Source organism: Scyliorhinus torazame, chromosome 13 (genome assembly GCF_047496885.1).
Source record: "Scyliorhinus torazame isolate Kashiwa2021f chromosome 13, sScyTor2.1, whole genome shotgun sequence".
In the NCBI taxonomy this organism is placed as follows: domain Eukaryota; kingdom Metazoa; phylum Chordata; class Chondrichthyes; order Carcharhiniformes; family Scyliorhinidae; genus Scyliorhinus; species Scyliorhinus torazame.
This window is the reverse complement of record NC_092719.1, coordinates 169,346,977-169,369,145: the sequence shown is the minus strand read 5'-3', so window position 1 is coordinate 169,369,145 and position 22,169 is coordinate 169,346,977. Positions and strand designations below refer to the sequence as shown.

The 22,169-nt window shown below is 46.1% G+C and overlaps 2 protein-coding genes across 4 annotated transcripts in view; one reads left to right on the top strand and one right to left on the bottom strand.

The window, feature by feature from the left end:
- The first annotated feature begins 455 nt into the window (after positions 1-455).
- LOC140388356 (BTB/POZ domain-containing protein KCTD6) lies at positions 456-2,673 on the top strand. The gene is made up of 2 exons (XM_072472382.1): positions 456-599; positions 1,638-2,673. The coding sequence occupies exons 1-2, from the start codon at positions 468-470 to the stop codon at positions 2,322-2,324; spliced, it is 819 nt and encodes a 272-aa protein (XP_072328483.1). The 5' UTR covers positions 456-467; the 3' UTR covers positions 2,325-2,673.
- A 1,148-nt stretch (positions 2,674-3,821) lies between these two features.
- Positions 3,822-22,169, bottom strand: part of LOC140388355 (peroxisomal acyl-coenzyme A oxidase 2-like) — a 70,552-nt gene continuing 52,204 nt past the window's right edge. The window contains exons 13-15 of one of the 3 annotated variants that reach the window (XM_072472379.1): positions 21,880-22,012; positions 4,507-4,589; positions 3,822-4,274 (exon numbers count right to left, since the gene is read on the bottom strand). In XM_072472379.1, the coding sequence (XP_072328480.1) occupies positions 4,271-4,274; positions 4,507-4,589; positions 21,880-22,012 (220 nt within the window). In that variant the 3' untranslated portion in view covers positions 3,822-4,270. The remainder of the gene's footprint in view (positions 4,275-4,506; positions 4,590-21,879; positions 22,013-22,169) is intronic. The other 2 variants (XM_072472380.1, XM_072472381.1) reach the window with 2 other exon arrangements.

The window sequence follows — 22,169 nt, the reverse complement described above, 5'->3', positions numbered from 1 at the left end:
CTCCAAGGCGGCCTTCAGGATGCGCGACAACGCAGAATAGTCGAGCAGAAACTTATAACCAAGCTCCCACACATGAGTACGGTCTCAACCGGGACCTTGGATTCATGTCGCATTACATTCACCCCCCCACCATCTGGCCTGGGCTTGTGGAATCCTACCAACTGTCCTGGCTTGAGACAATTGACACCTCTTTAACCTGTGATTATCCCTCTCTCCAGTTGCTCCGCCTGGACCTGTAAAGACTTAATTACCTGCAAAGACTCGCATTCAAAGTATCGTCTGGCATCATTGACTTTGTCTATATATATGTTTCTGGAACCCACCTCTTCATTCACCTGAGGAAGGAGCTGTGCTCTGAAAGTTAGTGATTCGAAACAAACCTGTTGGACTTTAACCTGGTGTTGTAAGTCTTCTTACTGTGCCTTTATCAAAGATGGCGGCGCTCAGCTCAAAGTGGCACATTGATCATGCCCCAGTGCGCATGCTCGCCCGCCCACGCACTGAGCTGGCTGCACAAGAGAGATCGCTCTACCCGGGAGGGCGCTGAGCTGCGATCGAACCGACCGGAGCGGATGGATAATGGAGACTGGGGCCAGGCGGTAAGGCCCGGGCGGGGAGAGAGAGCTGCCCTTACGTCTGGCTTCGAGGCGTGCCTCTGACTGTGGAGCGGAGCGACCCAGGGCTTGGTTTGGGGACTGAGCCGGAGGTGCTGCGTGGCGCCCGGCCGGCCGTGAACATTGACCTGTCTGAGGCTGCGGCTGGTGCCGGGAGGACCGGGGCGAGCGCCAAGCCTTGGGTCTGAGCTAACGGCAGGAGGGGAAGCGGAGGCTGAGTTCACATCTCAAAGACTCTGCCGTCCCTCCCCCGCCCGCCAGGCAGGCCATTGACCCCCCAGCGCCTGAACCAGGGGCTCTCTTGGCAAAAGGATTAATTTTGCATCGTGTACTAATGTGAATTTGGCCTCAACCCAATTGCACGCCCCCCCCCCCCCCCGCAATAATGCTTAATAAGGAGATAAAGTGAGGGACAGAACACAATTTGTATTGAGGAATTTGCCTGAACATTGTTTTTATTTCAGATTTCCAGCATCCACAGTATTTTGCTTTTATGAACATTGTGTCCGTGTCCTGGTACACAATGTTTTTTTGCATGTGACTTCATGTATGTGAGTTAAGCAAATATAGTGTATTGCAATGATGATTGTTGAAAAAATATAGTATATTGCAATAATCTGAGTGTGTATAACAATCTTGAGAGCAATACTACATACTAATGAGTTTGGGTGTGGAAAAATAAACGTTAACATTTGCGTCCTATTCGGCGTTTGGGTCCAGAGAATGATTAATTTAATTTTAATTTAGTGCGTCCCGTGGTTATGGAGTTTCAACATTAGGCGGTCTTTGTTCTTGGGACGTCGGTTTGAAACAGTCTACCTAATTCTTGCTGGGCGTGAGATTTTTATTCCAGTAAAATACCACTGGGAGATTGAACAATTTGAAACAAAATAAAAAGAGTTTTCAGTTTTAAATAAATTAGGTACAACAGTTGAGTTTGACTGTCAGAATGTGGTAATAGGGGACAATGCATTTTGTGGGATAACTATTCATGTCCTAGTTTTAATTTTTTTTCCATTTCAGATGGCAAATCCAGTCACCCTTAATGTAGGAGGACACTTGTATTCAACATCAATATCCACACTAACTAGATACCCAGACTCCATGTTAGGAGTAATGTTTAGGGGAGATTTCCCCACTGCCAAAGACTCTCAAGGAAACTACTTCATAGATAGAGATGGACCTCTCTTCAGGTATATCTTGAATTTTTTAAGGACTGCTGCTCTGACATTACCTCATGGTTTCAAAGAAATTGACCTCCTGAAAAAAGAGGCTGATTTTTATCAGATTGAGCCTTTGATTCATTGTTTGAATGACCCCAAGCCCCTTTACTCCTTGGATACCTTTGAGGAGGTGGTGGAACTGTCCAGCACCCGCAAACTTTCCAAATATTCAAATCCAGTAGCTGTTATAATCACACAACTGACTATCACGACTAAAGTTCACTCGCTGCTGGAGGGCATCTCAAACTATTTCACAAAATGGAATAAACACATGATGGATACCAGAGACTTTCAGGTGTCCTTCACCTTTGGACCCTGTGATTACCACCAAGAGGTGTCTCTTCGTGTTCATCTGATGGAGTACATTGCAAAGCAAGGCTTTACCATCAGAATGACAAGAGTACATCACATGAGTGAGAGAGCAAATGAGAACACTGTAGAACACAACTGGACATTTTGTAGATTGGCACGAAAAACAGAAGATTGACCATATTTTCAATGCTTAAATGATGTAACCCCATGATGGACTGCAGTGGATCACTGTATGGCACAAATTAATTGAATACCCAGGTAATCATGTACTGATTTTTAAAGTTCCACAACTTATTGTAAAATTACATTTTGTAAAATAGTAAAGTATTCCTAAGTGTATTGTAACCAAATGATGCTGTTGAAATAAAGTATTAAATGTGTAAGATGTATATTCCTTAAGTTTTATGATTAACTTTTTAACAGCACCTAATAGATTGAAGTTTAAGGATAATCTGTAAAATTGATGTAGCTTTTCCTTGTTTGTTCTCCCCATGTACTTATGAAATAAATGTTAGAATGTCAAAGTCTAGTCTTTGTGCATGTTTCTTGTGGTATAATAAAGGTTTTGATATATAAAATTTACCGTCCCAATGTAGCTTTAAGCTGATCAGTAAAATGTATTCTAATTAATACAGCATGAGCTGACTTTTTAATTTGGGAGATTTCAGATGATATTTCATGCAAATTAAATTCTCAAGTTTACAGCAAGTGAACTGTTCACATTTAGCTCCAGTACAAGATCATATGCCCCATTTTCTTGAACTAAAACTGAGACTTTAAGAATCAAAAAATACGATCAGAAACAGGGTCACCATTAAATTTTATGCAATGTGGCACTGTTTCTTTTAATTTTAAGTTGATGTTTCTGCAGCAACTGTACAGAAATGTTTACTTGTATTTTTTTTGCATTGCATGACTAAACATTTGTAGCACTGAAGTTTAATGAGTATTTTGGCTTTTCCTGCACTGCATAGCTGAGCAGGGTAGTCTGAACCAGTTTGGATATAACCAAAGCAATTGAGTATTTTTGTCGCAATTGGCCAATATAATGTCAAGTTGGTGTAAACACATTGTCATTTTAGATGATGCTGAATGAAGACTTATCATCAGCAATTCTACCTAGCATAGTGTGCTGTAAACAGCCATTTATTACTTTTTAAATTATGGTGTGGGTGAAGCAATATTATTCAAACTAATTTACTTGATAAGGTGATTCACATGAAGAAACAGTAATTCTGAAAATACGTTTGAAACTGAATACTCACCTATATAGAGTTCAATTGACATTTTACCTTCAAAATAGTTCTATAAGTTTGTCTTTATTATTAAATCATGAACCTCATTTATAGGTTGTGCTATTTGAATTTTGAGTATGCGATCCAGATAGTCTGTTGTGCGGTTATTTCGTGCATGAGGAATCAACTCTCCTAAGTGTTGCCAGGGCATTTTGATCAGCAATCTGACATACATTTTCAGGATATTAGAATTTCAACTGAAGTGAAATTTTGTTGCATTAAATTCATTGGAGATGTCAGGTTCTATCTTTCCAATCTGCAAATCTATCTATATTTCAAAAAGACAAGCACATCTGCAACTATAACCCAGCATAAATTGCAGGGGGAGAGATGAGACCATATGTTGTATTTCATTCAAAAATGTTGGGAATGAAAAATACTTTAAAAGCATCTTCCCTGGGTTTATTTAATAGTTGGTAACATATACATTAAAATAAGGCTGACATTAACAAAATGTCTAGATACAGAAAATATTTTATAAAAGTTGTAGGCACAATCTGTAATTTACTGAAAACAGAAGTGCAATAATCAAGGCACAGAGGTTTAAAATTCAGTTAAAATTAATAAGTTCAATTACTCTGAAAAAGACATTCCTTAGAAATTGGAAAAAAAATCAATTGAAGCTGATCTGACTTCATTGTACTTGCTATTTTGTGAATAAATCTGGCTGTTAATAGTCACTATGACTATAACTAATTTATGATCATCAGTATTGCATGCTATTAGCTTAGCTTCCAAAACCAGCAGAATTAATCCAGCGTAGAGTGTTACAGCTTGGACTGTGCTAATTGAAAACGAGGCTTCAGATATTTCTCGTATGCGAGATTTACCTGTAGAAACAAAAATCCAGTAAACTATTTACTTTCAAATATTGACTACTGTTAGCTACATCTTTAAAATCTCTGCAAATAAAATTACATAAATAACAAAAATCTTTGTCAAGAAAGTACAGTATGCACACGAGTGAAAGCATGTCATGTTCCGGTGAATCTACAAGAGTAACTCAGCCAGGCCCACTCCTTCACCTTTCCCAGTAGCCCTGAAAATCCTCTCTTGACGTACTTATCCAATTCCTTTTTGGTCGTCATGATTGAATTTGCCTCAACCACACCATTAGGTAGTGTTTTCCAGGTCCTCACCACTCGCTGTGTTTATAAAAAATAAAAATAAAAAAAAAAATGTTTGTGTTGCTTCTTTTGCATTGGTGTCCTCTGTTTCTGGATCCTTCCACCAATGGCAAGTTTTTCTCTATCCTCGCTGTCCAGACCCTTCGTAATTTTGAGAACCATCATCAAATTTCCTCCATCTTACTGATTCTATCTACTGTTCAACATAATTTTCATTTATGTTTGTGTGCAAATCAAATGTCATTTTCTCTGGCTGACAAGAACCCAAGAAATTACAAAAGGAAAAGGATCTGAGAAATGTCTCATCATTAGCTGGGAACGTAAGTCAATGGAACTCAGTGCAAAAGCTTACTGAATCATAGACTGATGCAACACAGGAGCTGCCGATTCAGCCCACTGTGCCTGATCTATGAAAGCGCTGCTTAATCAATTCCACTTACTGACTCTCCCATTAGCCCTGTGAATTCTTTCCCGCTTTGTTCATGTGTTAATATATGTCAGTCATGACTCAGTGGTAGTATTTCAAATTAGCCAGGACCCGATGAACTGCACGTTAGGGTTTTAATGCAAGTGGCTGCAGAGATAGTGGACCCATTGGTTGAAATTTCCGGAAGGGTTCCAGAAGATTGGAAAACAGCCAATATGACCATTGTTCAAAAAGGGAGAAAGGCCAGTTAGTTTAACATCTATTATTGGCAAGATTCTGGAGTCAATAATCGAAGAGGAAATAGCCAATCATTTAGGAAAGCTGAATATCAAACGTAGTCAACATGGTTCTATGGTAAATAATGTTTAACAAATTTTCTCAAATTCTTTGCGGGTGTAACAGGAGAGTAGAGGGGAACCTGTAGATGCATTTAAATTTCAGGCATTTGACCAGGTGCTGCATAAGAGGCTGGTGCATAAAGTAAAAGTCCATGGAATTGGAGGAAGATTGTTAGCATGGAAAGAAAACAGTTGGAGTAAATGGGCCCTTTTCAGAGTTGAAAGAAGTAACTAGGGGATCTTGGCTTGCGATTGTTTAATGACATGGAGGAAGGAACAGAATGTAAGGTTTCCAATTTTGCCGATGATATGAAAATAGATGGAAGGGCATGTTATGATGAGGATTTTGAGATTCTGTAAACGGGATACAGATTGGGTGACTGGGCAAAAACCTGGCAAATGGAATTTAATGTGGGAAAGTGTCAGTTCATGCACTGAAGTAGGAGGAATCAAAAGGCAGATTATTATCTAAATGCAGAGAGACTGCAGGTGAGTGAAATACAGAGGGATCTAGGTGTTGTGTATGAATCACAAAAAGCTAGGCAGGTCCAACAAGTAGTTTAGGGCAAAGGGGTTGGAGATTAAAAATGGAAGTTTTGTTGCATTTGTACAGGGTGAGCCTCACCTGGAGTATGAAATGAAAAACTGCATATAGTTTTGATCCCCTTACCCAATAAAGGATATAGTAACATTGGTGGTAGTCCAAAGGAGATTCACCAGGCTAATTCCTGGGATGTGAGGGTTGTCCTATCAAGAGTGACTAAATTGTATGGGTTTGTATTCCTTGAAGTTTAGAAGAGTGAGGGGTAGACCTGAGGTGGCTTGACAGAATAGATGGTGAGATGTTTTCACTAGTGGGAGAGTCTCGGTCAAGGAGACATAGCTACAAGATAACGGGACTGTCATTTTAAACTGAAGTGCGTAGAAATTTCTTCTCGCAGAGGGTGGTAAATCTCTGGAACCCTCTGCTCTGGAGGGTGGTGGAGGCTGGATCATTTGAAGTATTTAAAGTGGAGGTGGATAAATATTTGATAGATCGAGGAATAAGGGCTATGGGGAAATGGCACAGTAAAGGAATTTTGGCTTGCATAGATCAGCCATGATCGTGTTGAATGGCGAGGCAGGCTTGAAGGGCCTGGTGACCTACTGCTTCTTATTCTTGTGTGCGCGCTGTTGCTAATTGTGTTTCTCTTAATTTGGCTCTGAAGATAGCGGCCAATATGGTCGCCTTCCTTAATTCTAATTACGTTTGCTCTGGAGTCGCCAGGTATCTTTTGATACCGCCACAAGGTTCAAAACCGAATACTGATCAAAGACTCGATACCCCAGTTGGTAAGTTCAAACTCAATGCTCATTTATTTATACACAGTCAAATATACTCATGCATAAAACTCTACAAACTAAACTATCATTACTGCTAAAGCCTATACTTAGCTTTGGGTGCCCACTCAAGTCAGAGGAACAATGGCTGTTGTTCGGTTCTGAGGCTGCTGGGATCGAATTGGTACGGAATAACAGCTAGGAGCGCCTGTTTCGTAGCGTGCGTTGACCTTGGACTTGTTCTGATGTGGCTGTTGGGTCTCCTTGGTGAGTTCCGGGGCCGCAAGAGAGCGATTCTCTCTTGGGGGATTCTTCTTATACCCAAAAGGGGCTTTGCGCGCTTTTGGGTGGGCCTTGAACTTGGCCCCAATTAATAGGGCCGTTTCCACTTCCGGGTGCGGCGATGACCAGCTGAGTCGCACGTTTCGGCAGCTCCCGGTGAAACAGACTTTTGGGCTCTTGATAGGCGCCCCAACGGCAATTTTGACGGCCAAAAACACTGCGGTAAACCAGAAGGGAATCCCCCCTGGATACGGATGAAAAAAGGAGAAAGTGGGCGGATTGCAGTGGATCCTTTAGAACAGCGGCAAGGAAGGCAAGCAAAAACCAAGATGGCGTCGGAAGGTGGCAGTTTAACATGGGGCCCTGAACAACAAGAGTTCTTGAAATGCTGTGTGGAAGAGCTAAAAAAGGAAATGAAGAAAGAGCTGTTGGCCCTGATACTACAGGCGATCGAAGGGCTAAAGGAGGAACAAAAGACCCAGGAGCGGGAGCTTCGGGTCGTGAAGGCAAAGGCAGCCGAGAATGAGGACGACATACAGGGCCTGGTGGTGAAGACGGAGATGCACGAGGCACACCATAAACGATGTGTGGAAAGGCTGGAGGCGCTGGAGAACAACGCGAGGAGGAACAACCTAAGGATTCTTGCTCTTCCTGAAGGTGCGGAGGAGCGGACATCGGGGCATATGTGAGCACGATGCTGCACTCGTTAATGGGAGCGGAGGCCCCGGCGGGTCCGTTGGAGGTGGAGGGAGCATACCGAGTGATGGCGCGAGGACCGAGAGCAGGAGAAATTCCTAGAGCCATAGTGGTGAGATTCCTCCGTTTTAAGGATAGAGAAATGGTCCTTAGATGGGCAAAGAAAACTCGGAGCAGTAAATGGGAGAACGCGGTGATCCGCGTTTATCAAGACTGGAGTGCGGAGGTGGCGAGAAGGAGGGCGAGCTTTAATCGGGCCAAGGCGGTGCTTCATAAAAAGATAAAATTTGGAATGCTGCAACCGGCAAGACTGTGGGTCACATATCGAGGGAGGCACCACTACTTTGAGACGGCGGATGAAGCGTGGACTTGTATTGTGGAAGAAAAACTGGAATGAGCGGGTTATTAAAAAGAACGTTTGAACAAAGTGGTGGGGCGAATGTGGGGGACGAAGAGGGGGGTTAAAAAGGGGGGAAAGAGGAGTTTTATGTACTAATCCTGCGATGTGGTAACTTTTCTCTCTTCCACAGGTGGTGATGGGGGGAGGAGGGGAGGTGGAGGAGATGGGGCGTTGGCCATTGGGGGCGGGGCCAAGGGAGAAGCGCGGGCTTGGTTCCCGCGCTATGATAATCATGGCGGGAATAGAGAAGCAGGAAGGAGGGGGCGTTGCACGGTGCGAGCCGAGGTCACGGGGGGAAGCCGAGGTCGGCCAGAGTTTGCTGACTTCTGGGAGTAACATGGGGGGAGTAATTACGCTAGCGGGGGATCTAGCGGGGGGGTGGGAGGGGGGAATTACTGGGTTGCTGCTGCTGGGGAGAGGGGGGAGCTGGTATGGGAGGGGATGGGCCGGGGGGGCACCGCCTGGGGGAGATACAGCTGCGTAGGAACCGGGTGAGGAGCTGGAAAAAGGGGATGGCTAATCGACAAGGGGGGGGGGGGGTAGGAAGCCCCCCAACCCGGCTGATCACGTGGAACGTGAGAGGGCTGAACGGGCCGATTAAGAGGGCACGGGTACTCGCACACCTTAAGAAACTTAAGGCAGATGTGGTTATGTTACAGGAAACGCACCTGAAACTGATAGACCAGGTTAGGCTACGCAAAGGATGGGTGGGGCAGGTGTTCCATTCGGGGCTAGATGCGAAAAACAGGGGGGAGGCTATATTAGTGGGGAAGCGGGTAATGTTCGAGGCAAAGACTATAGTGGCGGATAACGGGGGCAGATACGTGATGGTGAGTGGCAAACTACAGGGGGAGACGGTGGTTTTGGTAAACGTATATGCTCCGAACTGGGATGATGCCAATTTTATGAGGCGGATGCTAGGACGCATTCCGGACCTGGAGATGGGAAAGCTGATAACGGGGGGAGATTTTAATACGGTGTTGGAACCAGGGCTGGATAGGTCGAAGTCCAGGACTGGAAGGAGGCCGGCAGCAGCCAAGGTACTTAAAGATTTTATGGAGCAGATGGGAGGTGTAGACCCGTGGAGATTTAGCAGACCTAGGAGTAAGGAGTTCTCGTTTTTCTCCTATGTCCATAAAGTCTACTCGAGAATAGACTTTTTTGTGCTGGGAAGGGCGTTGATCCCGAAGGTGAGGGGAACGGAGTATACGGCTATAGCCATTTCGGATCACGCTCCACACTGGGTAGACTTGGAGATAGGGGAGGAAACAGGAGGGCGCCCACCCTGGAGAATGGACATGGGACTAATGGCAGATGAGGGGGTGTGTCTAAGGGTGAGGGGGTGCATTGAAAAGTACTTGGAACTCAATGATAATGGGGAGGTCCAGGTGGGAGTGGTCTGGGAGGCGTTGAAGGCGGTGGTTAGAGGGGAGCTGATATCAATAAGGGCACATAAAGGGAAGCAGGAGAGTAAGGAACGGGAGCGGTTGCTGCAAGAACATTTGAGGGTGGACAGACAATATGCGGAAGCACCAGAGGAGGGACTGTACAGGGAAAGGCAAAGGCTACATGTAGAATTTGACTTGCTGACTACGGGCACTGCAGAGGCACAATGGAGGAAGGCACAGGGTGTACAGTACGAATATGGGGAGAAGGCGAGCAGGTTGCTGGCACACCAATTGAGGAAAAGGGGAGCAGCGAGGGAAATAGGGGGAGTGAGGGATGAGGAAGGAGAGATGGAGCGGAGAGAGTGAATGGAGTGTTCAAGACATTTTATAAAAAATTATATGAAGCTCAACCCCCGGATGGGAGGGAGAGAATGATGGGCTTCTTGGATCGGCTGGAATTTCCCACTGTGGAAGAGCAGGAAAGGGTGGGACTGGGAGCACAGATCGAGGTAGAAGAAGTGGTGAAAGGAATTAGGAGCATGCAGGCGGGAAAGGCCCCGGGACCGGATGGATTCCCAGTCGAATTCTATAGAAAATATGTGGACTTGCTCGCCCCGGTATTGACGAGGACCTTTAATGAGGCAAAGGAAAGGGGACAACTGCCCCCGACTATGTCTGAAGCAACAATATCGCTTCTCTTAAAGAAGGAAAAGGACCCGCTACAATGCGGGTCCTATAGACCTATTTCCCTCCTAAATGTAGATGCCAAGTTCCTGGCCAAGGTAATGGCAATGAGAATAGAGGAATGTGTCCCGGGGGTGGTCCACGAGGACCAAACTGGGTTTGTGAAGGGGAGGCAGCTGAACACGAATATACGGAGGTTGTTAGGGGTAATGATGATGGCCCCACCAGAGGGGGAAACGGAGATAGTAGTGGCGATGGAAGCCGAGAAAGCATTTGATAGAGTGGAGTGGGATTATTTGTGGGAGGTGTTGAGGAGATTTGGTTTTGGAGAGGGGTATGTTAGATGGGTGCAGCTGTTGTATAGGGCCCCGATGGCGAGCGTGGTCACGAATGGACGGGGATCGGCATATTTTCGGCTCCATAGAGGGACAAGGCAGGGATGCCCTCTGTCCCCATTATTGTTTGCACTGGCGATTGAGCCCCTGGCGATAGCGTTGAGGGGTTCCAAGAAGTGGAGGGGAGTACTTAGAGGAGGAGAAGAGTACCGGGTATCTTTGTATGCGGACGATTTGCTACTATACGTGGCAGACCCGGCGGAGGGGATGCCAGAAATAATGCGGATACTTGGGGAGTTTGGGGATTTTTCAGGGTATAAATTGAACATGGGGAAAAGTGAGTTGTTTGTGGTGCATCCAGGGGAGCAGAGTAGAGAAATAGAGGACCTACCGTTGAGGAAGGAAACAAGGGACTTTCGTTACCTGGGGATCCAGATAGCTAAGAATTGGGGCACATTGCATAGGTTAAATTTAACGCGGTTGGTGGAACAGATGGAGGAGGATTTCAAGAGATGGGATATGGTATCCCTGTCAATGGCAGGGAGGGTGCAGGCGGTTAAGATGGTGGTCCTCCCGAGATTCCTCTTTGTGTTTCAGTGCCTCCCGGTGGTGATCACGAAGGCTTTTTTTAAAAGGATTGAAAAGAGCATCATGGGTTTTGTGTGGGCCGGGAAGACCCCGAGAGTGAGGAAGGGATTCTTACAGCGTAGCAGGGATAGGGGGGGGGCTGGCACTACCGAGCCTAAGTGAGTATTATTGGGCCGCTAATATTTCAATGGTGAGTAAGTGGATGGGAGAGGAGGAGGGAGCGGCGTGGAAGAGATTAGAGAGGGCGTCCTGTAGGGGGACTAGCCTACAGGCTATGGTGACAGCCCCATTGCCGTTCTCACCGAGGAACTACACCACAAGCCCGGTGGTGGTGGCTACACTGAAGATTTGGGGACAGTGGAGACGGCATAGGGGAAAGACCGGAGCCTTGGGGGGGTCCCCGATAAGAAACAACCATAGGTTTGCCCCGGGGGGAATGGATGGGGGATATGGAATGTGGCAAAGAGCAGGAATAACGCAACTGAAAGATCTGTTTGTGGATGGGAAGTTCGCGAGTCTGGGAGCGCTGACCGAGAAATATGGGTTGCATTCAGGTATATGCAACTGAGGGCTTTTGCGAGGCAACAGGTGAGGGAATTCCCGCAGCTCCCGACACAAGAGGTGCAGGACAGAGTGATCTCAAAGACATGGGTGGGGGATGGTAAGGTGTCAGATATATATAGGGAAATGAGGGACGAAGGGGAGACTATGGTAGATGAACTAAAAGGGAAATGGGAAGAAGAGCTGGGGGAGGAGATCGAGGAGGGGCTGTGGGCAGATGCCCTAAGCAGGGTAAACTCGTCGTCCTCGTGTGCCAGGCTAAGCCTGATTCAGTTTAAGGTATTACACAGGGCGCATATGACTGGAGCACGGCTCAGTAAATTTTTTGGGGTGGAGGATAGGTGTGCGAGGTGCTCGAGAAGCCCAGCGAATCATACCCATATGTTTTGGTCATGCCCGGCACTACAGGGGTTTTGGATGGGGGTGACAAAGGTGCTTTCAAAAGTAGTGGGGGTCCGGGTCGAACCAAGCTGGGGGTTGGCTATATTTGGGGTTGCACAAGAGCCGGGAGTGCAGGAGGCGAGAGAGGCCGATGTTTTGGCCTTTGCGTCCCTAGTAGCCCGGCGCAGGATATTGTTAATGTGGAAAGAAGCCAAGCCCCCGGGGGTGGAGACCTGGATAAATGACATGGCAGGGTTTATAAAGCTAGAGCGGATTAAGTTCGTTCTAAGGGGGTCGGCTCAAGGGTTCACCAGGCGGTGGCAACCGTTCGTCGAATACCTCGCAGAAAGATAGATGGAATGGGAAAAAGAAGGCAGCAGCAGCAGCCCAGGATCGGGGTGGGGGGGGAGGAGGAACCAGAAGGACTCTCAGGGTTGTTAATATATACTGTATAATATGTATAGGTCGTTGCGACAGATAATTATATATTGGACTGTTAAATTATATTTTTGGAGAGTGTTACTTGTGATAAGGCAGTTGCCAATTAGGGTTAGTTTTCATTTTTGTTATTTATTATTTATTCATTTTTTATTTATATAATAGGTCATTGTTATTTGTGTTGTTATAATATTGTGTAAAGGATGCACAATGTACTGTGTTGGTTGACCAAACATTTTCAATAAAATATTTATTAAAAAAAAAATAGGGCCGTTTCCCAATCGTTCCTATTGATTTCCTCCAATAGAGGGGTGGGTGCCCTGATTGCTGGGCATGTCCTAGGTGGCCGTTGTCCTGCTTTGTTCTGCTCTCTGGCGCCCGGGTGTCTGTCTTGGTACTGTTTACTTAAATGTTACCCTTTTGTCCCCGGGGATGGCTCATTAGTATGGAAATGGTTTGCAGTATCGGTCTTGTCTGGGAGCTATGGCTCCAATCAACAAGACAAACCTTGCACCTGCTTGCTTTCTTAGTATTGTCCATTTTCCCTGCAATCTTTGCAGTGTCCATTTTGTAATCGGGAAGTGGCCATCCCAGGTGGTTTTGTGATCCTCAACGCAAAGCGTGAAGGATCACATTACTGTGTTGTCTTCGTTCTCTGACCAAGCGGGACACCCGTAAGCAGTTCATGGGCTCTACACAGTCCTATCCTGTGAAACGCAATTCTTCACCTAAAATCATTTTACTTACATACATCAGTATAAAACTCTACGGGGCGCTATGACATTCAGGCATGCATTACAAAATAAAAAACTGGAACCTCTAACTATCCTCAATAAACTATCCTCACTCAAACAATCAAAAATAATCTACACTTTAAATGTACTAAATAGCAGCAACACAAGTTTCTCTGGCCTGGCAGTCAGACACAGAGGTTTACATTTCTTTATTGAACAAAACACACAAAGAGAAGCGGATGCACTTTAATTCATGTCAAGGTTTGGTGAAGTCCAAAAATAGGGGACCTAAACATGTATACTGGGGCACTAGAGCGGTAGGCTCTCCTTCGCCATTTTCTGATTTTAAGTGTCCGCACGACACTGCAAAGTATCGCCAGTACTAAGGGCTTCTACTATGTAGTATAGTGAATACCAGGTGATAAACTTATCACACCAGGTCGGGGTATCGTTAACTGTCTTAGGACTAACTATCTCGGGGTTCTGTGTCCGGCACGGCTGGGAATCATTCACAGCCTGTGTGGTAGGGATCAGGGGGGTAGCGTCCACGTGCAATTGAAGGGATCCCGCTAAGATCCAGATGAAAAAGATGGAGGTCGTCTTCATCTTTCTGTCTTCTTTTTCTTCCTCTGGGGTTCCTGAGGTTCCGGAGTTCTATGGACACAAGCATAATATCTGTTATTATCTTGCTTAAGATCTCGTATGTCTGTCCTTTGTTGCCAAGTACCCATTATGATTGGTCACCATCTGTATAATCATATTGTGGTGTGCTGTGGCTGTCGTCATTGCTGTCGCTATCACTCGCTGTCGTTGCTGGTTGAAGGAAGGGAGAGGCGGAGTTGTGCCTCTGGGGGTGGAGTTGAAGTTGTGTCTGAGGACGGGCTGGAGGAGGGTAGGAATACGTCATCTGTGGGCGGGGCTTGCTCGTCTGCTGCTGCGAGCAAGATGTGGTGTGAATGGTTGTTCTGCGAGCCATAAGCCTTAAGCTGGTTTCTGTGAAACCATGCAGACTTGCCATTGGGATATGTGATTTTGTATACCGAGGGGCTTACTTTGTCCGAAATGGAGTATGGTGCAGAAAATCTGGGGGAAAGAAATGAACTACAGTTGTATAGGGAAAGCATCATTTGCTGCCCGACTACAAACTCGGTGGCGTGTACCTTTTTGTCGACACAAGCCTTGCTTTGTTTCTTCCTGGTCCCAAGTCTCACAGCTGCTGCGAGTTGGGCTGCCTTTATGTTCTCTATTAACTGTTGCACAGCATTTTCATGCGTGAGGGCGGTGACTGCGGGGCTGGCCAAATCCAGTCCTAATAAGTACTCTGTCCCTTTCATGGGGCGTCCGGTAATGAGGGTGTGGGGTGTGTATCCTGTGGACGTGAATACCGTGTTTCTTAGGAACATTAAAGCAAATGTGAGAACTGAATCCCAGGTGCTGTTGTTCTGTTGCACCATTTTCCTGAGGGTGGCTTTTAGAGTCCTATTCATCCTCTCTACAATGCTGCTTGACTGGGGGTGGTAGCTATGTGAAACTTCTGCCTAATTCCGAAAATCATGAGGACGTTTTTCATTACTCGTCCTGTAAAATGGGAGCCTTGATCGGACTCTTATTCTGCTTGGGAGGCCCCATCTTGTAAAGATGTGCTGTGTTAGTATTTTAGCTGTTGTCCTGGCCGTATTCGTTCTTGATGGAAAAGCTTCCACCCATTTTGTGAAGGTGTCGATGACCACGAACACATACTTATAACCATTTCTGCAGGGGGGTAGGGGTCCTATGTAGTCTATCTGCAAATTCATCCAGGGGCCATTAACGGGGCGGGTGTGACTAAGCTGAGCCTTTCTTGCATATCTGTCCGGATTGTTCTGGGCACAGATCAAGCAATTCTCTATGTAGTGAGTAACATTGGCTTTTAAATCAGGCCACCACCAGAGCGGTCTGAGGTGAGCTCGGGTGGGTTCAATGCCTTGGTGTCCATGATTGTCATGGAACTGACAAATAATGTGGTTCCTGTCCTGGCTGGGAACTACATAAATGCCTTCTTTTAAAATCACACCGTTGTGTGTGGTGATTGCGTTTTTAAACTTGTCATACGGGGCTGGGAAGGTTCCATTTAAAACTTCCCTGAGTTTTTCATCTTCCTTCTGTGCCTTTGCTAGATCCTGAATGTTGGTCTGTGAGACCTGAACCGCGTGTGCTCTTGGGGGGGGGTTCCAAAAGTAACTAGGCCTGGAACCTGCCTTCGCTAGGGCGTCTGCTTTAATGTTACTGGGGGGGGGGGGGGGGGGGGGGGGGGGAGAACAGTGATTCCTGCAAACCTTAATTATGCCATATTTCCTATTTTTGGCTGTCTCTAGGATATGTCGGAGTAATGGAGCTGAGGGTAGGGGCTTTCCGTCTTGTGGAAACAAACCCTCTAGATCCCCACAGGGTAGGAATTCCGTCAAACCATTACAGACATACAAGCTGTCAGAATAGATGTCTGCAGGGGTCGGAAACGAGTCAGGGTGGTCTACAATATAAGCGATTGCTGCCAGTTCTGCTGCCTGCGAGCCTAGATGTCCTGGCAACTTTAATGAAATCTCATCTAGGGCACGTCCCTGCGCGTCCTCTACATAAATGCCGCAACCGGTAATTCTCTTTCCGTTCAAAACTGTGGAGGAGCCATCCACATAAATTTTCAGGGGTGCGCACGTGTCTGTGGGCTGGGGTGTATTACCTGCTTTCCTGGGAGCTGACTTAGGTATAAATGGGCCTGTGTTGTGTTTTGTGGTGATGATCTCACACTCATGAGGGGTTGCTGCATATTGCAAATTATCGGCTAGGAAAGTGTGGGTCTTGGTTCTTTTGACTGTAATATCCCGTCCCTGTAAAAGAAGGGTCCAACGGGCTGCGCAGGTTTGGCTGACTGTGCCATCTTTAAATCGGCCATCTAATAATAGCGGTGTTGGGGTGTGTTCAGTGAGAATGGTGATGGGGCTGAGTTCTGTAATGTAGGCGAAGTACTGTACAGCCCAAAAAACTGCGAGCAGGTGCCTTTCGCAGGCGGAAAATCCTTGCTCGACAGGATCTAACACACGTGAGGTGTATGTTACGGGGAGTAATTGGTCATGGCGCTCCTGGAGGAGCACGGCCGAAAGGGTTCGATTGGTGCTTGCAACTTCGATTGCGTATGGGGAAAGTGGATCTGGGACCTGTAGTGCAGGGGCTGTGCTGAGGGCTCTTTTTCAAGCATCCACGGCATCCGTGTGCTGTGAAAGCCATTCCCAAGGTGCCTTTTTCTTGAGAAGGTCGGATAGGGGCGCTGCTTTCGTGGCGAAACCGTCGATATGGTTTCTGCAGTAGCCAACCAGTCCTAAAAATGACCGGAGGGCTGAGACATTGTGGGGAAGGGGCAATTTGACGATCGAGTCAATTCTCTTTTGCTCGATCTCGCATTTACCAAGTGTGATTACTGTACCCAAGTAAATCACTTTTTCCTGCAAAATCTGGGCCTTCTTGGGGTTGACTTTACATCCAATTTCTTTCAGGAGTGCTAGGAGTTCAGCGAAAAGCGAAATGTGCTCTCCCTTTGTGTCTGTCTGTAGTAGCAAGTCATCTACATACTGGACCAGACAATTGGGTCGGGAAAATTTTGCTAGTCCATTTGGCAGCTGTCGGTGGAAAATGGAGGGGGAGTTGTGGAAGCCTTGTGGAAGGCACGTCCACGTATATTGTTGCCCCTGGAATGTAAAGGCGAATTTGTACTGGCACGCTTTATCCAATGGAATGGACCAAAAGCCGTTACTAATGTCCAAAACCAAAAAATATTTTGACTGGAGTCCCTGGTCTCGGGACTCGTGGCTACGGTGGGGGCTGCTGTTGGGGTTACTTTGTTCAGTTCCCGGTAATCAATGGTCAGTCGCCATGATCCATCGGGTTTCCTGACGGGCCAAATTGGTGCGTTGTTTGTGCAGGCTACTGATCTGAGTACGCCTTGGTCAAATAAACTCTCTATTACCGTTGAGATTTCTCCCTCTGCTTCCTAGGGAAATCCGTACTGCGTCTGGGGTCGGGACCTGTAATATTTACCAAGCTAGCTATCTTGCCACAGTCATGCTTGTGCTGTGCAAATGCTGCTTTGTGTTGCTGCAGGACTTCCCTAACCTGTTTGTCGTGACTAATGGCTCGAGGGCCGAACCAGAAGTCTCCTACTGAGCTAATCCTGTTTTCATAGTCTCCAACTGTGAGCGTGGCGGGGGCTCGCGCTGCCTTTGCCATTTTCCAAACACACTTGTTTACCGGATCAAAAGAAAGGTTGTCGGAGCTCATAAAATCGATCCCTAGGATGTGTTCAGCTGTCTGGGGTAGATCGATCAAAACTACAGGGTGTTTAGTTGTAATGTTCCCCATTTGTATCGCTACAGGGGCTGTGATGTGTCCTTGTTGTAAATGACCTGTAAAGCCACTGAGGGTGATGGTGTCTGTTGTGGGCCACGTGTCTCGCTGAAACATCGTGGAGGAATTGTGTGTGGTGCGGGACCCTCCTGTGTCCCAAAGGAATTCTACGGGGTGTCCCCGGACTTTGCCTGCTGTGACCGGTCTACCGGACGTGGCCCAAAGGGTGTCGCAGACCCAAGTTTGGGAGCCCGAACACCGTCAGTCGGTGCCGTTCATGTCTATGTTCTCTGAACGGGCGCTAACGCTATGGATTGGCTTTGCCCTATTCTTATTTGGAGTGCCTGTCTGTTGGCTTCTCTGTTGCTTTTGGGGCGCGTTGCACTCTTGTGCAAAGTGTCCTCATTGTCCACAGTTGTAACATTCCTGGGGTTTTGGCTATGGTGGGCTGTTCCTGCCCTCATTTACCCATGCGGGGTTCTGGTGCGCTTTAACTGGATTCATATCTGCCTGCTCTTCCTCGCGTTTTGCAAATGTGGTTTTGCCTTGGACTGATTGCTCCCAAGCGCGGGACAATCTCTTCAAAACCCATTTCTCGTTGTGGGCCTTGTCTGAGGAGTCGTAATTTGCGCAAGCTCTCTGTCCTGCGTCTGTCGCGTGAGAGACTAGGATGTGAGTCCATTTGGCCATGTTATCTGGGGACAAATGGGCGCGGGCTAACTCTCCGAAAACTGCTGTGAAATGTATCCACAAGCGTCCAGTAAACGCTGTGGGGTGCTCTGTTTTCTTTTGCCTACACTTGTTTAGGCCTTCTACCGGATCTCCTCTGTTATAGCCGATCGCATCTAGGATTGCTGTGTGCATCTCTTGGAGTGTGCCTCCTCCTACATTCTGTGGGTCGGGAAGGGCTGCCACGACAGAAGGGTCGAGGCTTAAAACTGCAAGCTTCATTTGCTCCTTTTCGTCCAGGCCGTACATGGTAGCCTGCTGTTTAACACTAGCGAAAAACTGGTGGGGGTCTGATGTGGGAAGGAACGGTGTAATTTTTCCACGCGTGTCCCGTAATTGGGTCACGGTTAACGGGGTTGTATACAGGAAATCTGCGTTTCCTTCTGCTGCGGCCCTGTGGTGTGTGGTTACAGGGTTCATGGGGGTGTGTTCTGCCTGTTCAGTCGGGGGTTGGAGTGCTTTTCTCTTTTGGGGTTTTTCTTCTGTACATGTCCCATGTACGTATCTGTGGGCAGTCTCATTTAACTCCTGCCAATCAGGGCCGTTTTCCTGGTCTAATTGGGGTCCAAACGTATTTTGAAACCCATTCTGAACGGAAAGCAGAGATTGCAATTCTGCAATTTGCTTCCGGCACTTTGCGTGATCTACTGAGTTCTGCCTTTGTTCCGTCGTGGAAGTGTGGAGTGCTTGTAGGGCTGCTTTCAAATCATTGCACTGTTTCTGCAATTTCTCTACCTGTTGCTCGGTTTCTTCTCTTACCAAGACCGCACGTTGCGTGTCCTGGTAGGCCTTATCGTACTGGGTCTGAAAACTACTCAAATGGGCGAGACAAGACTGGTGTGCCCACTTGGCATCATCCACCTCTCTGTCCTTCGCTGCTAACTGTTCTGTCAAATCTTTATTCTCCTTCTCAAACTCGCTCACATCTCCCTCACTATTTCTGTCTCTCTCCTCTATCTCTCTACGGAGCGTCCTAACGACCTCCTGTGCCTCGCAATTGTGCGAAGCAGGACACGATTGCCATCAGCTTGCGAGCTTTCCCTAAGCTCTTCTTGTGGATCTCTGACAGGTTCTCCCACCAAGCATGTCCTATACTCCCAGGACCTGTTTCATCATTCGCGCAGAATTCGCTCCAAAGGGGCCATCCTTTCCCTTTGAGGTACTTTCTGATTTCCTCTTCCCATACGGGACACTGTCTTACTCTACTGTTCGCTGCGACCTCGAATTCCTGGGGGTTCATAAGGCGTTCCATTGCCTTCATTGCCATTTTCTCTATCTGGGTTCTCTACTGAATTTGGAACAGGGGGTGGTAAAGTGGTGATGTAAATACAGGTACGGCTTACACTAATTTCCGGCCTACAAAACTCCCGACAGTTTTACGCAACAAAATCTCTCAGGTTTACCTTATATCCCTGTTAGTACGCATGCATTAACACACTTCCGAATCTCGGAGGTTTGATCAGTATTGTTCTTACACTTGTGGTTTTTCTGTTTCTAATTGGATTCCAATTCAAATTTGGGTTCTCCCGGAGTGGTTAGGCCACTTCTAGGTCGAGTCCCGTCAGATGTCATCAGTAAATGTTGCTAATTCTGTTTCTCTTAATTTGGCTCCGAAGATGGCGGCCAATTTGGTCGCCTTCCTTGATTCTAATTACGTTTACTCTAGTGTCGCCAAGTATCTTTCGATACCGCCACAAGGTTCAAAACTGAATACTGATCAAAGACTCGATACCCCAGTTAGTAAGTTCAAACTCAATGCTCATTTATTTACACACAAAGTCAATATACTCATGCATAAAACTCTACAAACTAAACTATCACTACTGCTAAAGCCTATACTTAGCTTCGGGCGGCCACTCAGTCAGAGGAACAATGGTCGTTGTTCGGTTCTGAGGCTGCTGGGGTCGAATTCGTACGGAATAACAGCTAAGAGCGTCTGTCTCGTAGCGTGCGTTGACCTTGGACTTACTTGTTCTGATGTTGCTGTTGGGCAGGTCTCTCCTTGGTGAGAGCCGGAGCCACAAGAGCGATTCTCTCTTGGGGGATTCTTCTTATACCCAAAAGGGGCTTCGCGCACTTTTTGGTGGGCCTTGAACTTGGCCCCAATTAATTGGGTCGTTTCCCAATCGTTCCTATAGATTTCCTCCAATAGAGGGGTGTGTGCCCTGATTGCTGGGCATGTCCTATGTGGCCGTTGGTCTGCTTTGTTCTGGTCTCCTCTGGCGCCAGGGTGTCTGTCTTGGTATTGTTTACTTAAATGTTACCCTTTTGTCCCCGGGGATGGCTCATTAGTATGGAAATGGTTTGCAGTATCGGTCTTATCTGGGAGCTATGGCTCCAATCAACAGACAAACCTTGCACCTGCTTGCTTTCTTAGTATTGTCCATTTTCCCTGTAATCTTTGCAGAGTGTCCAATTTGTAATCGGGAAGTGGCCATCCCAGATGGCTAGTGTGAGTCAGAATGTCTTTCGTTGAATGACTTCAAGTCTTGAGTACATAATCTAGGGTGCAGTAATGAGGAAGTGTGGCACTGTCCAGTGCTACAATTCAAATGAGACATAAAACCAATGCTCAGTGGATACAACAAAACCAAAATACTATTTAAAGAGGCGTTGGAGAATTCGGCTAATATCCCAGTCACTATATATCCTTGTACACCAATCAGAACATCAATCAGAACAAACTAACTGGTCATTTATTCCTTTGCTGTTCATGGGACTTGTAGGCACAACATGGCTTCTGCATATGCCTAGAAAACTGCTCTGATTGTTCTTCAAAAATATTTAATCAGTAGTAAAGCACCGTTAATACATCCCAAGCATGTGACATTAGTTCTTCCTCTTTCATGATGACTTTGAAACTACGAATTTAGCATGTATAGTGTTGGTTGCAAATGGATATGATCGGATAAGGGGAGATGAGGACATTTCTATTCAAACTTATAATTACATAATATGCAGTACAACAATATGGATTGATAAGAGTTCACCAGCAGTATAAAACTGGGTATTTAGATATGTACTTGCCAAAAATGAAAGGGGGAATTGCAAGAAGAATGTGCCTGAATTTCCAATTTCCTATGTTGGTGGTCAATGTTGACAGGAGTATGTATTTATAAAATTAGCTTAATTTATGTCATACCTATACACACATGGACCTAGAAAACAAAGTAAATGTCACTATTTGGACACGGCAATGTAAATTTTAAAGTAGAGCTTTATCAGATTTGTCTCAGGCCAATTAGATTTTATCCATTACTCCTTTTTTAGGGGTGGGCATGGGCAAAGTGTAAACAGCGGTTAACCTTTTTATTTGTATTCAATAACTGAAGTTAATGTTGGTTATTAGTTAATGTTGGTTAGTAGTTTCATAAGTCCCAAGTTACCAGATTATAAAGATCCTGCCTCCAGTAATTGTACCAGTTTATACTTCCAATTTTATATTCTCAGAACCCAGAGAATTAAAGGCCTTTTTCATTCTTGGAATTTGGCAGTTACTGGCTAGGCCAGCAGTGTGGGGGGAGATTGGGAAGAGAAGCAGATTTCTCAAATTTCACTAGAATTACTGCTTGAAATCTTCCCAGGCAACATCACTGGGAATGCTAGTGAGCCAGCAAATGAAGCTAGGGGTACCTTTGCATTTGTGGGGGCTTTCTGAGCCCATTGGAAGAGGCGTTGGTAAGCATAGCCATCATAGTTACCAATAGCAGAATTCAGCTGTTCGTCAGGATAATCAAACGCATCTGTTATTGAGACAGCATTCTTCCTGAAGACAGTATAATATAATTAATAATCTTTATTGTCACAAGTAGACTTACATTTACACTGCAATGAAGTTACTGTGAAAAGCCCCTAGTCTCCACATTCCGGTGCCTGTTGGGGTACATAGAGGGAGAATTCAGAATGTCCAATGCACATAACAG

What these genes read in the sequence shown, in the direction of transcription:
- LOC140388356 (XM_072472382.1), top strand. Translation starts at nt 468, where the DNA reads ATGCCCCAGTGCGCATGCTCGCCCGCCCACGCACTGAGCTGGCTGCAC. An exon ending in ATGGAGACTGGGGCCAGGCG is followed by an intron (nt 600 to 1,637) that starts GTAAGGCCCGGG and finishes TTTCCATTTCAG; the next exon opens with ATGGCAAATCCAGTCACCCT.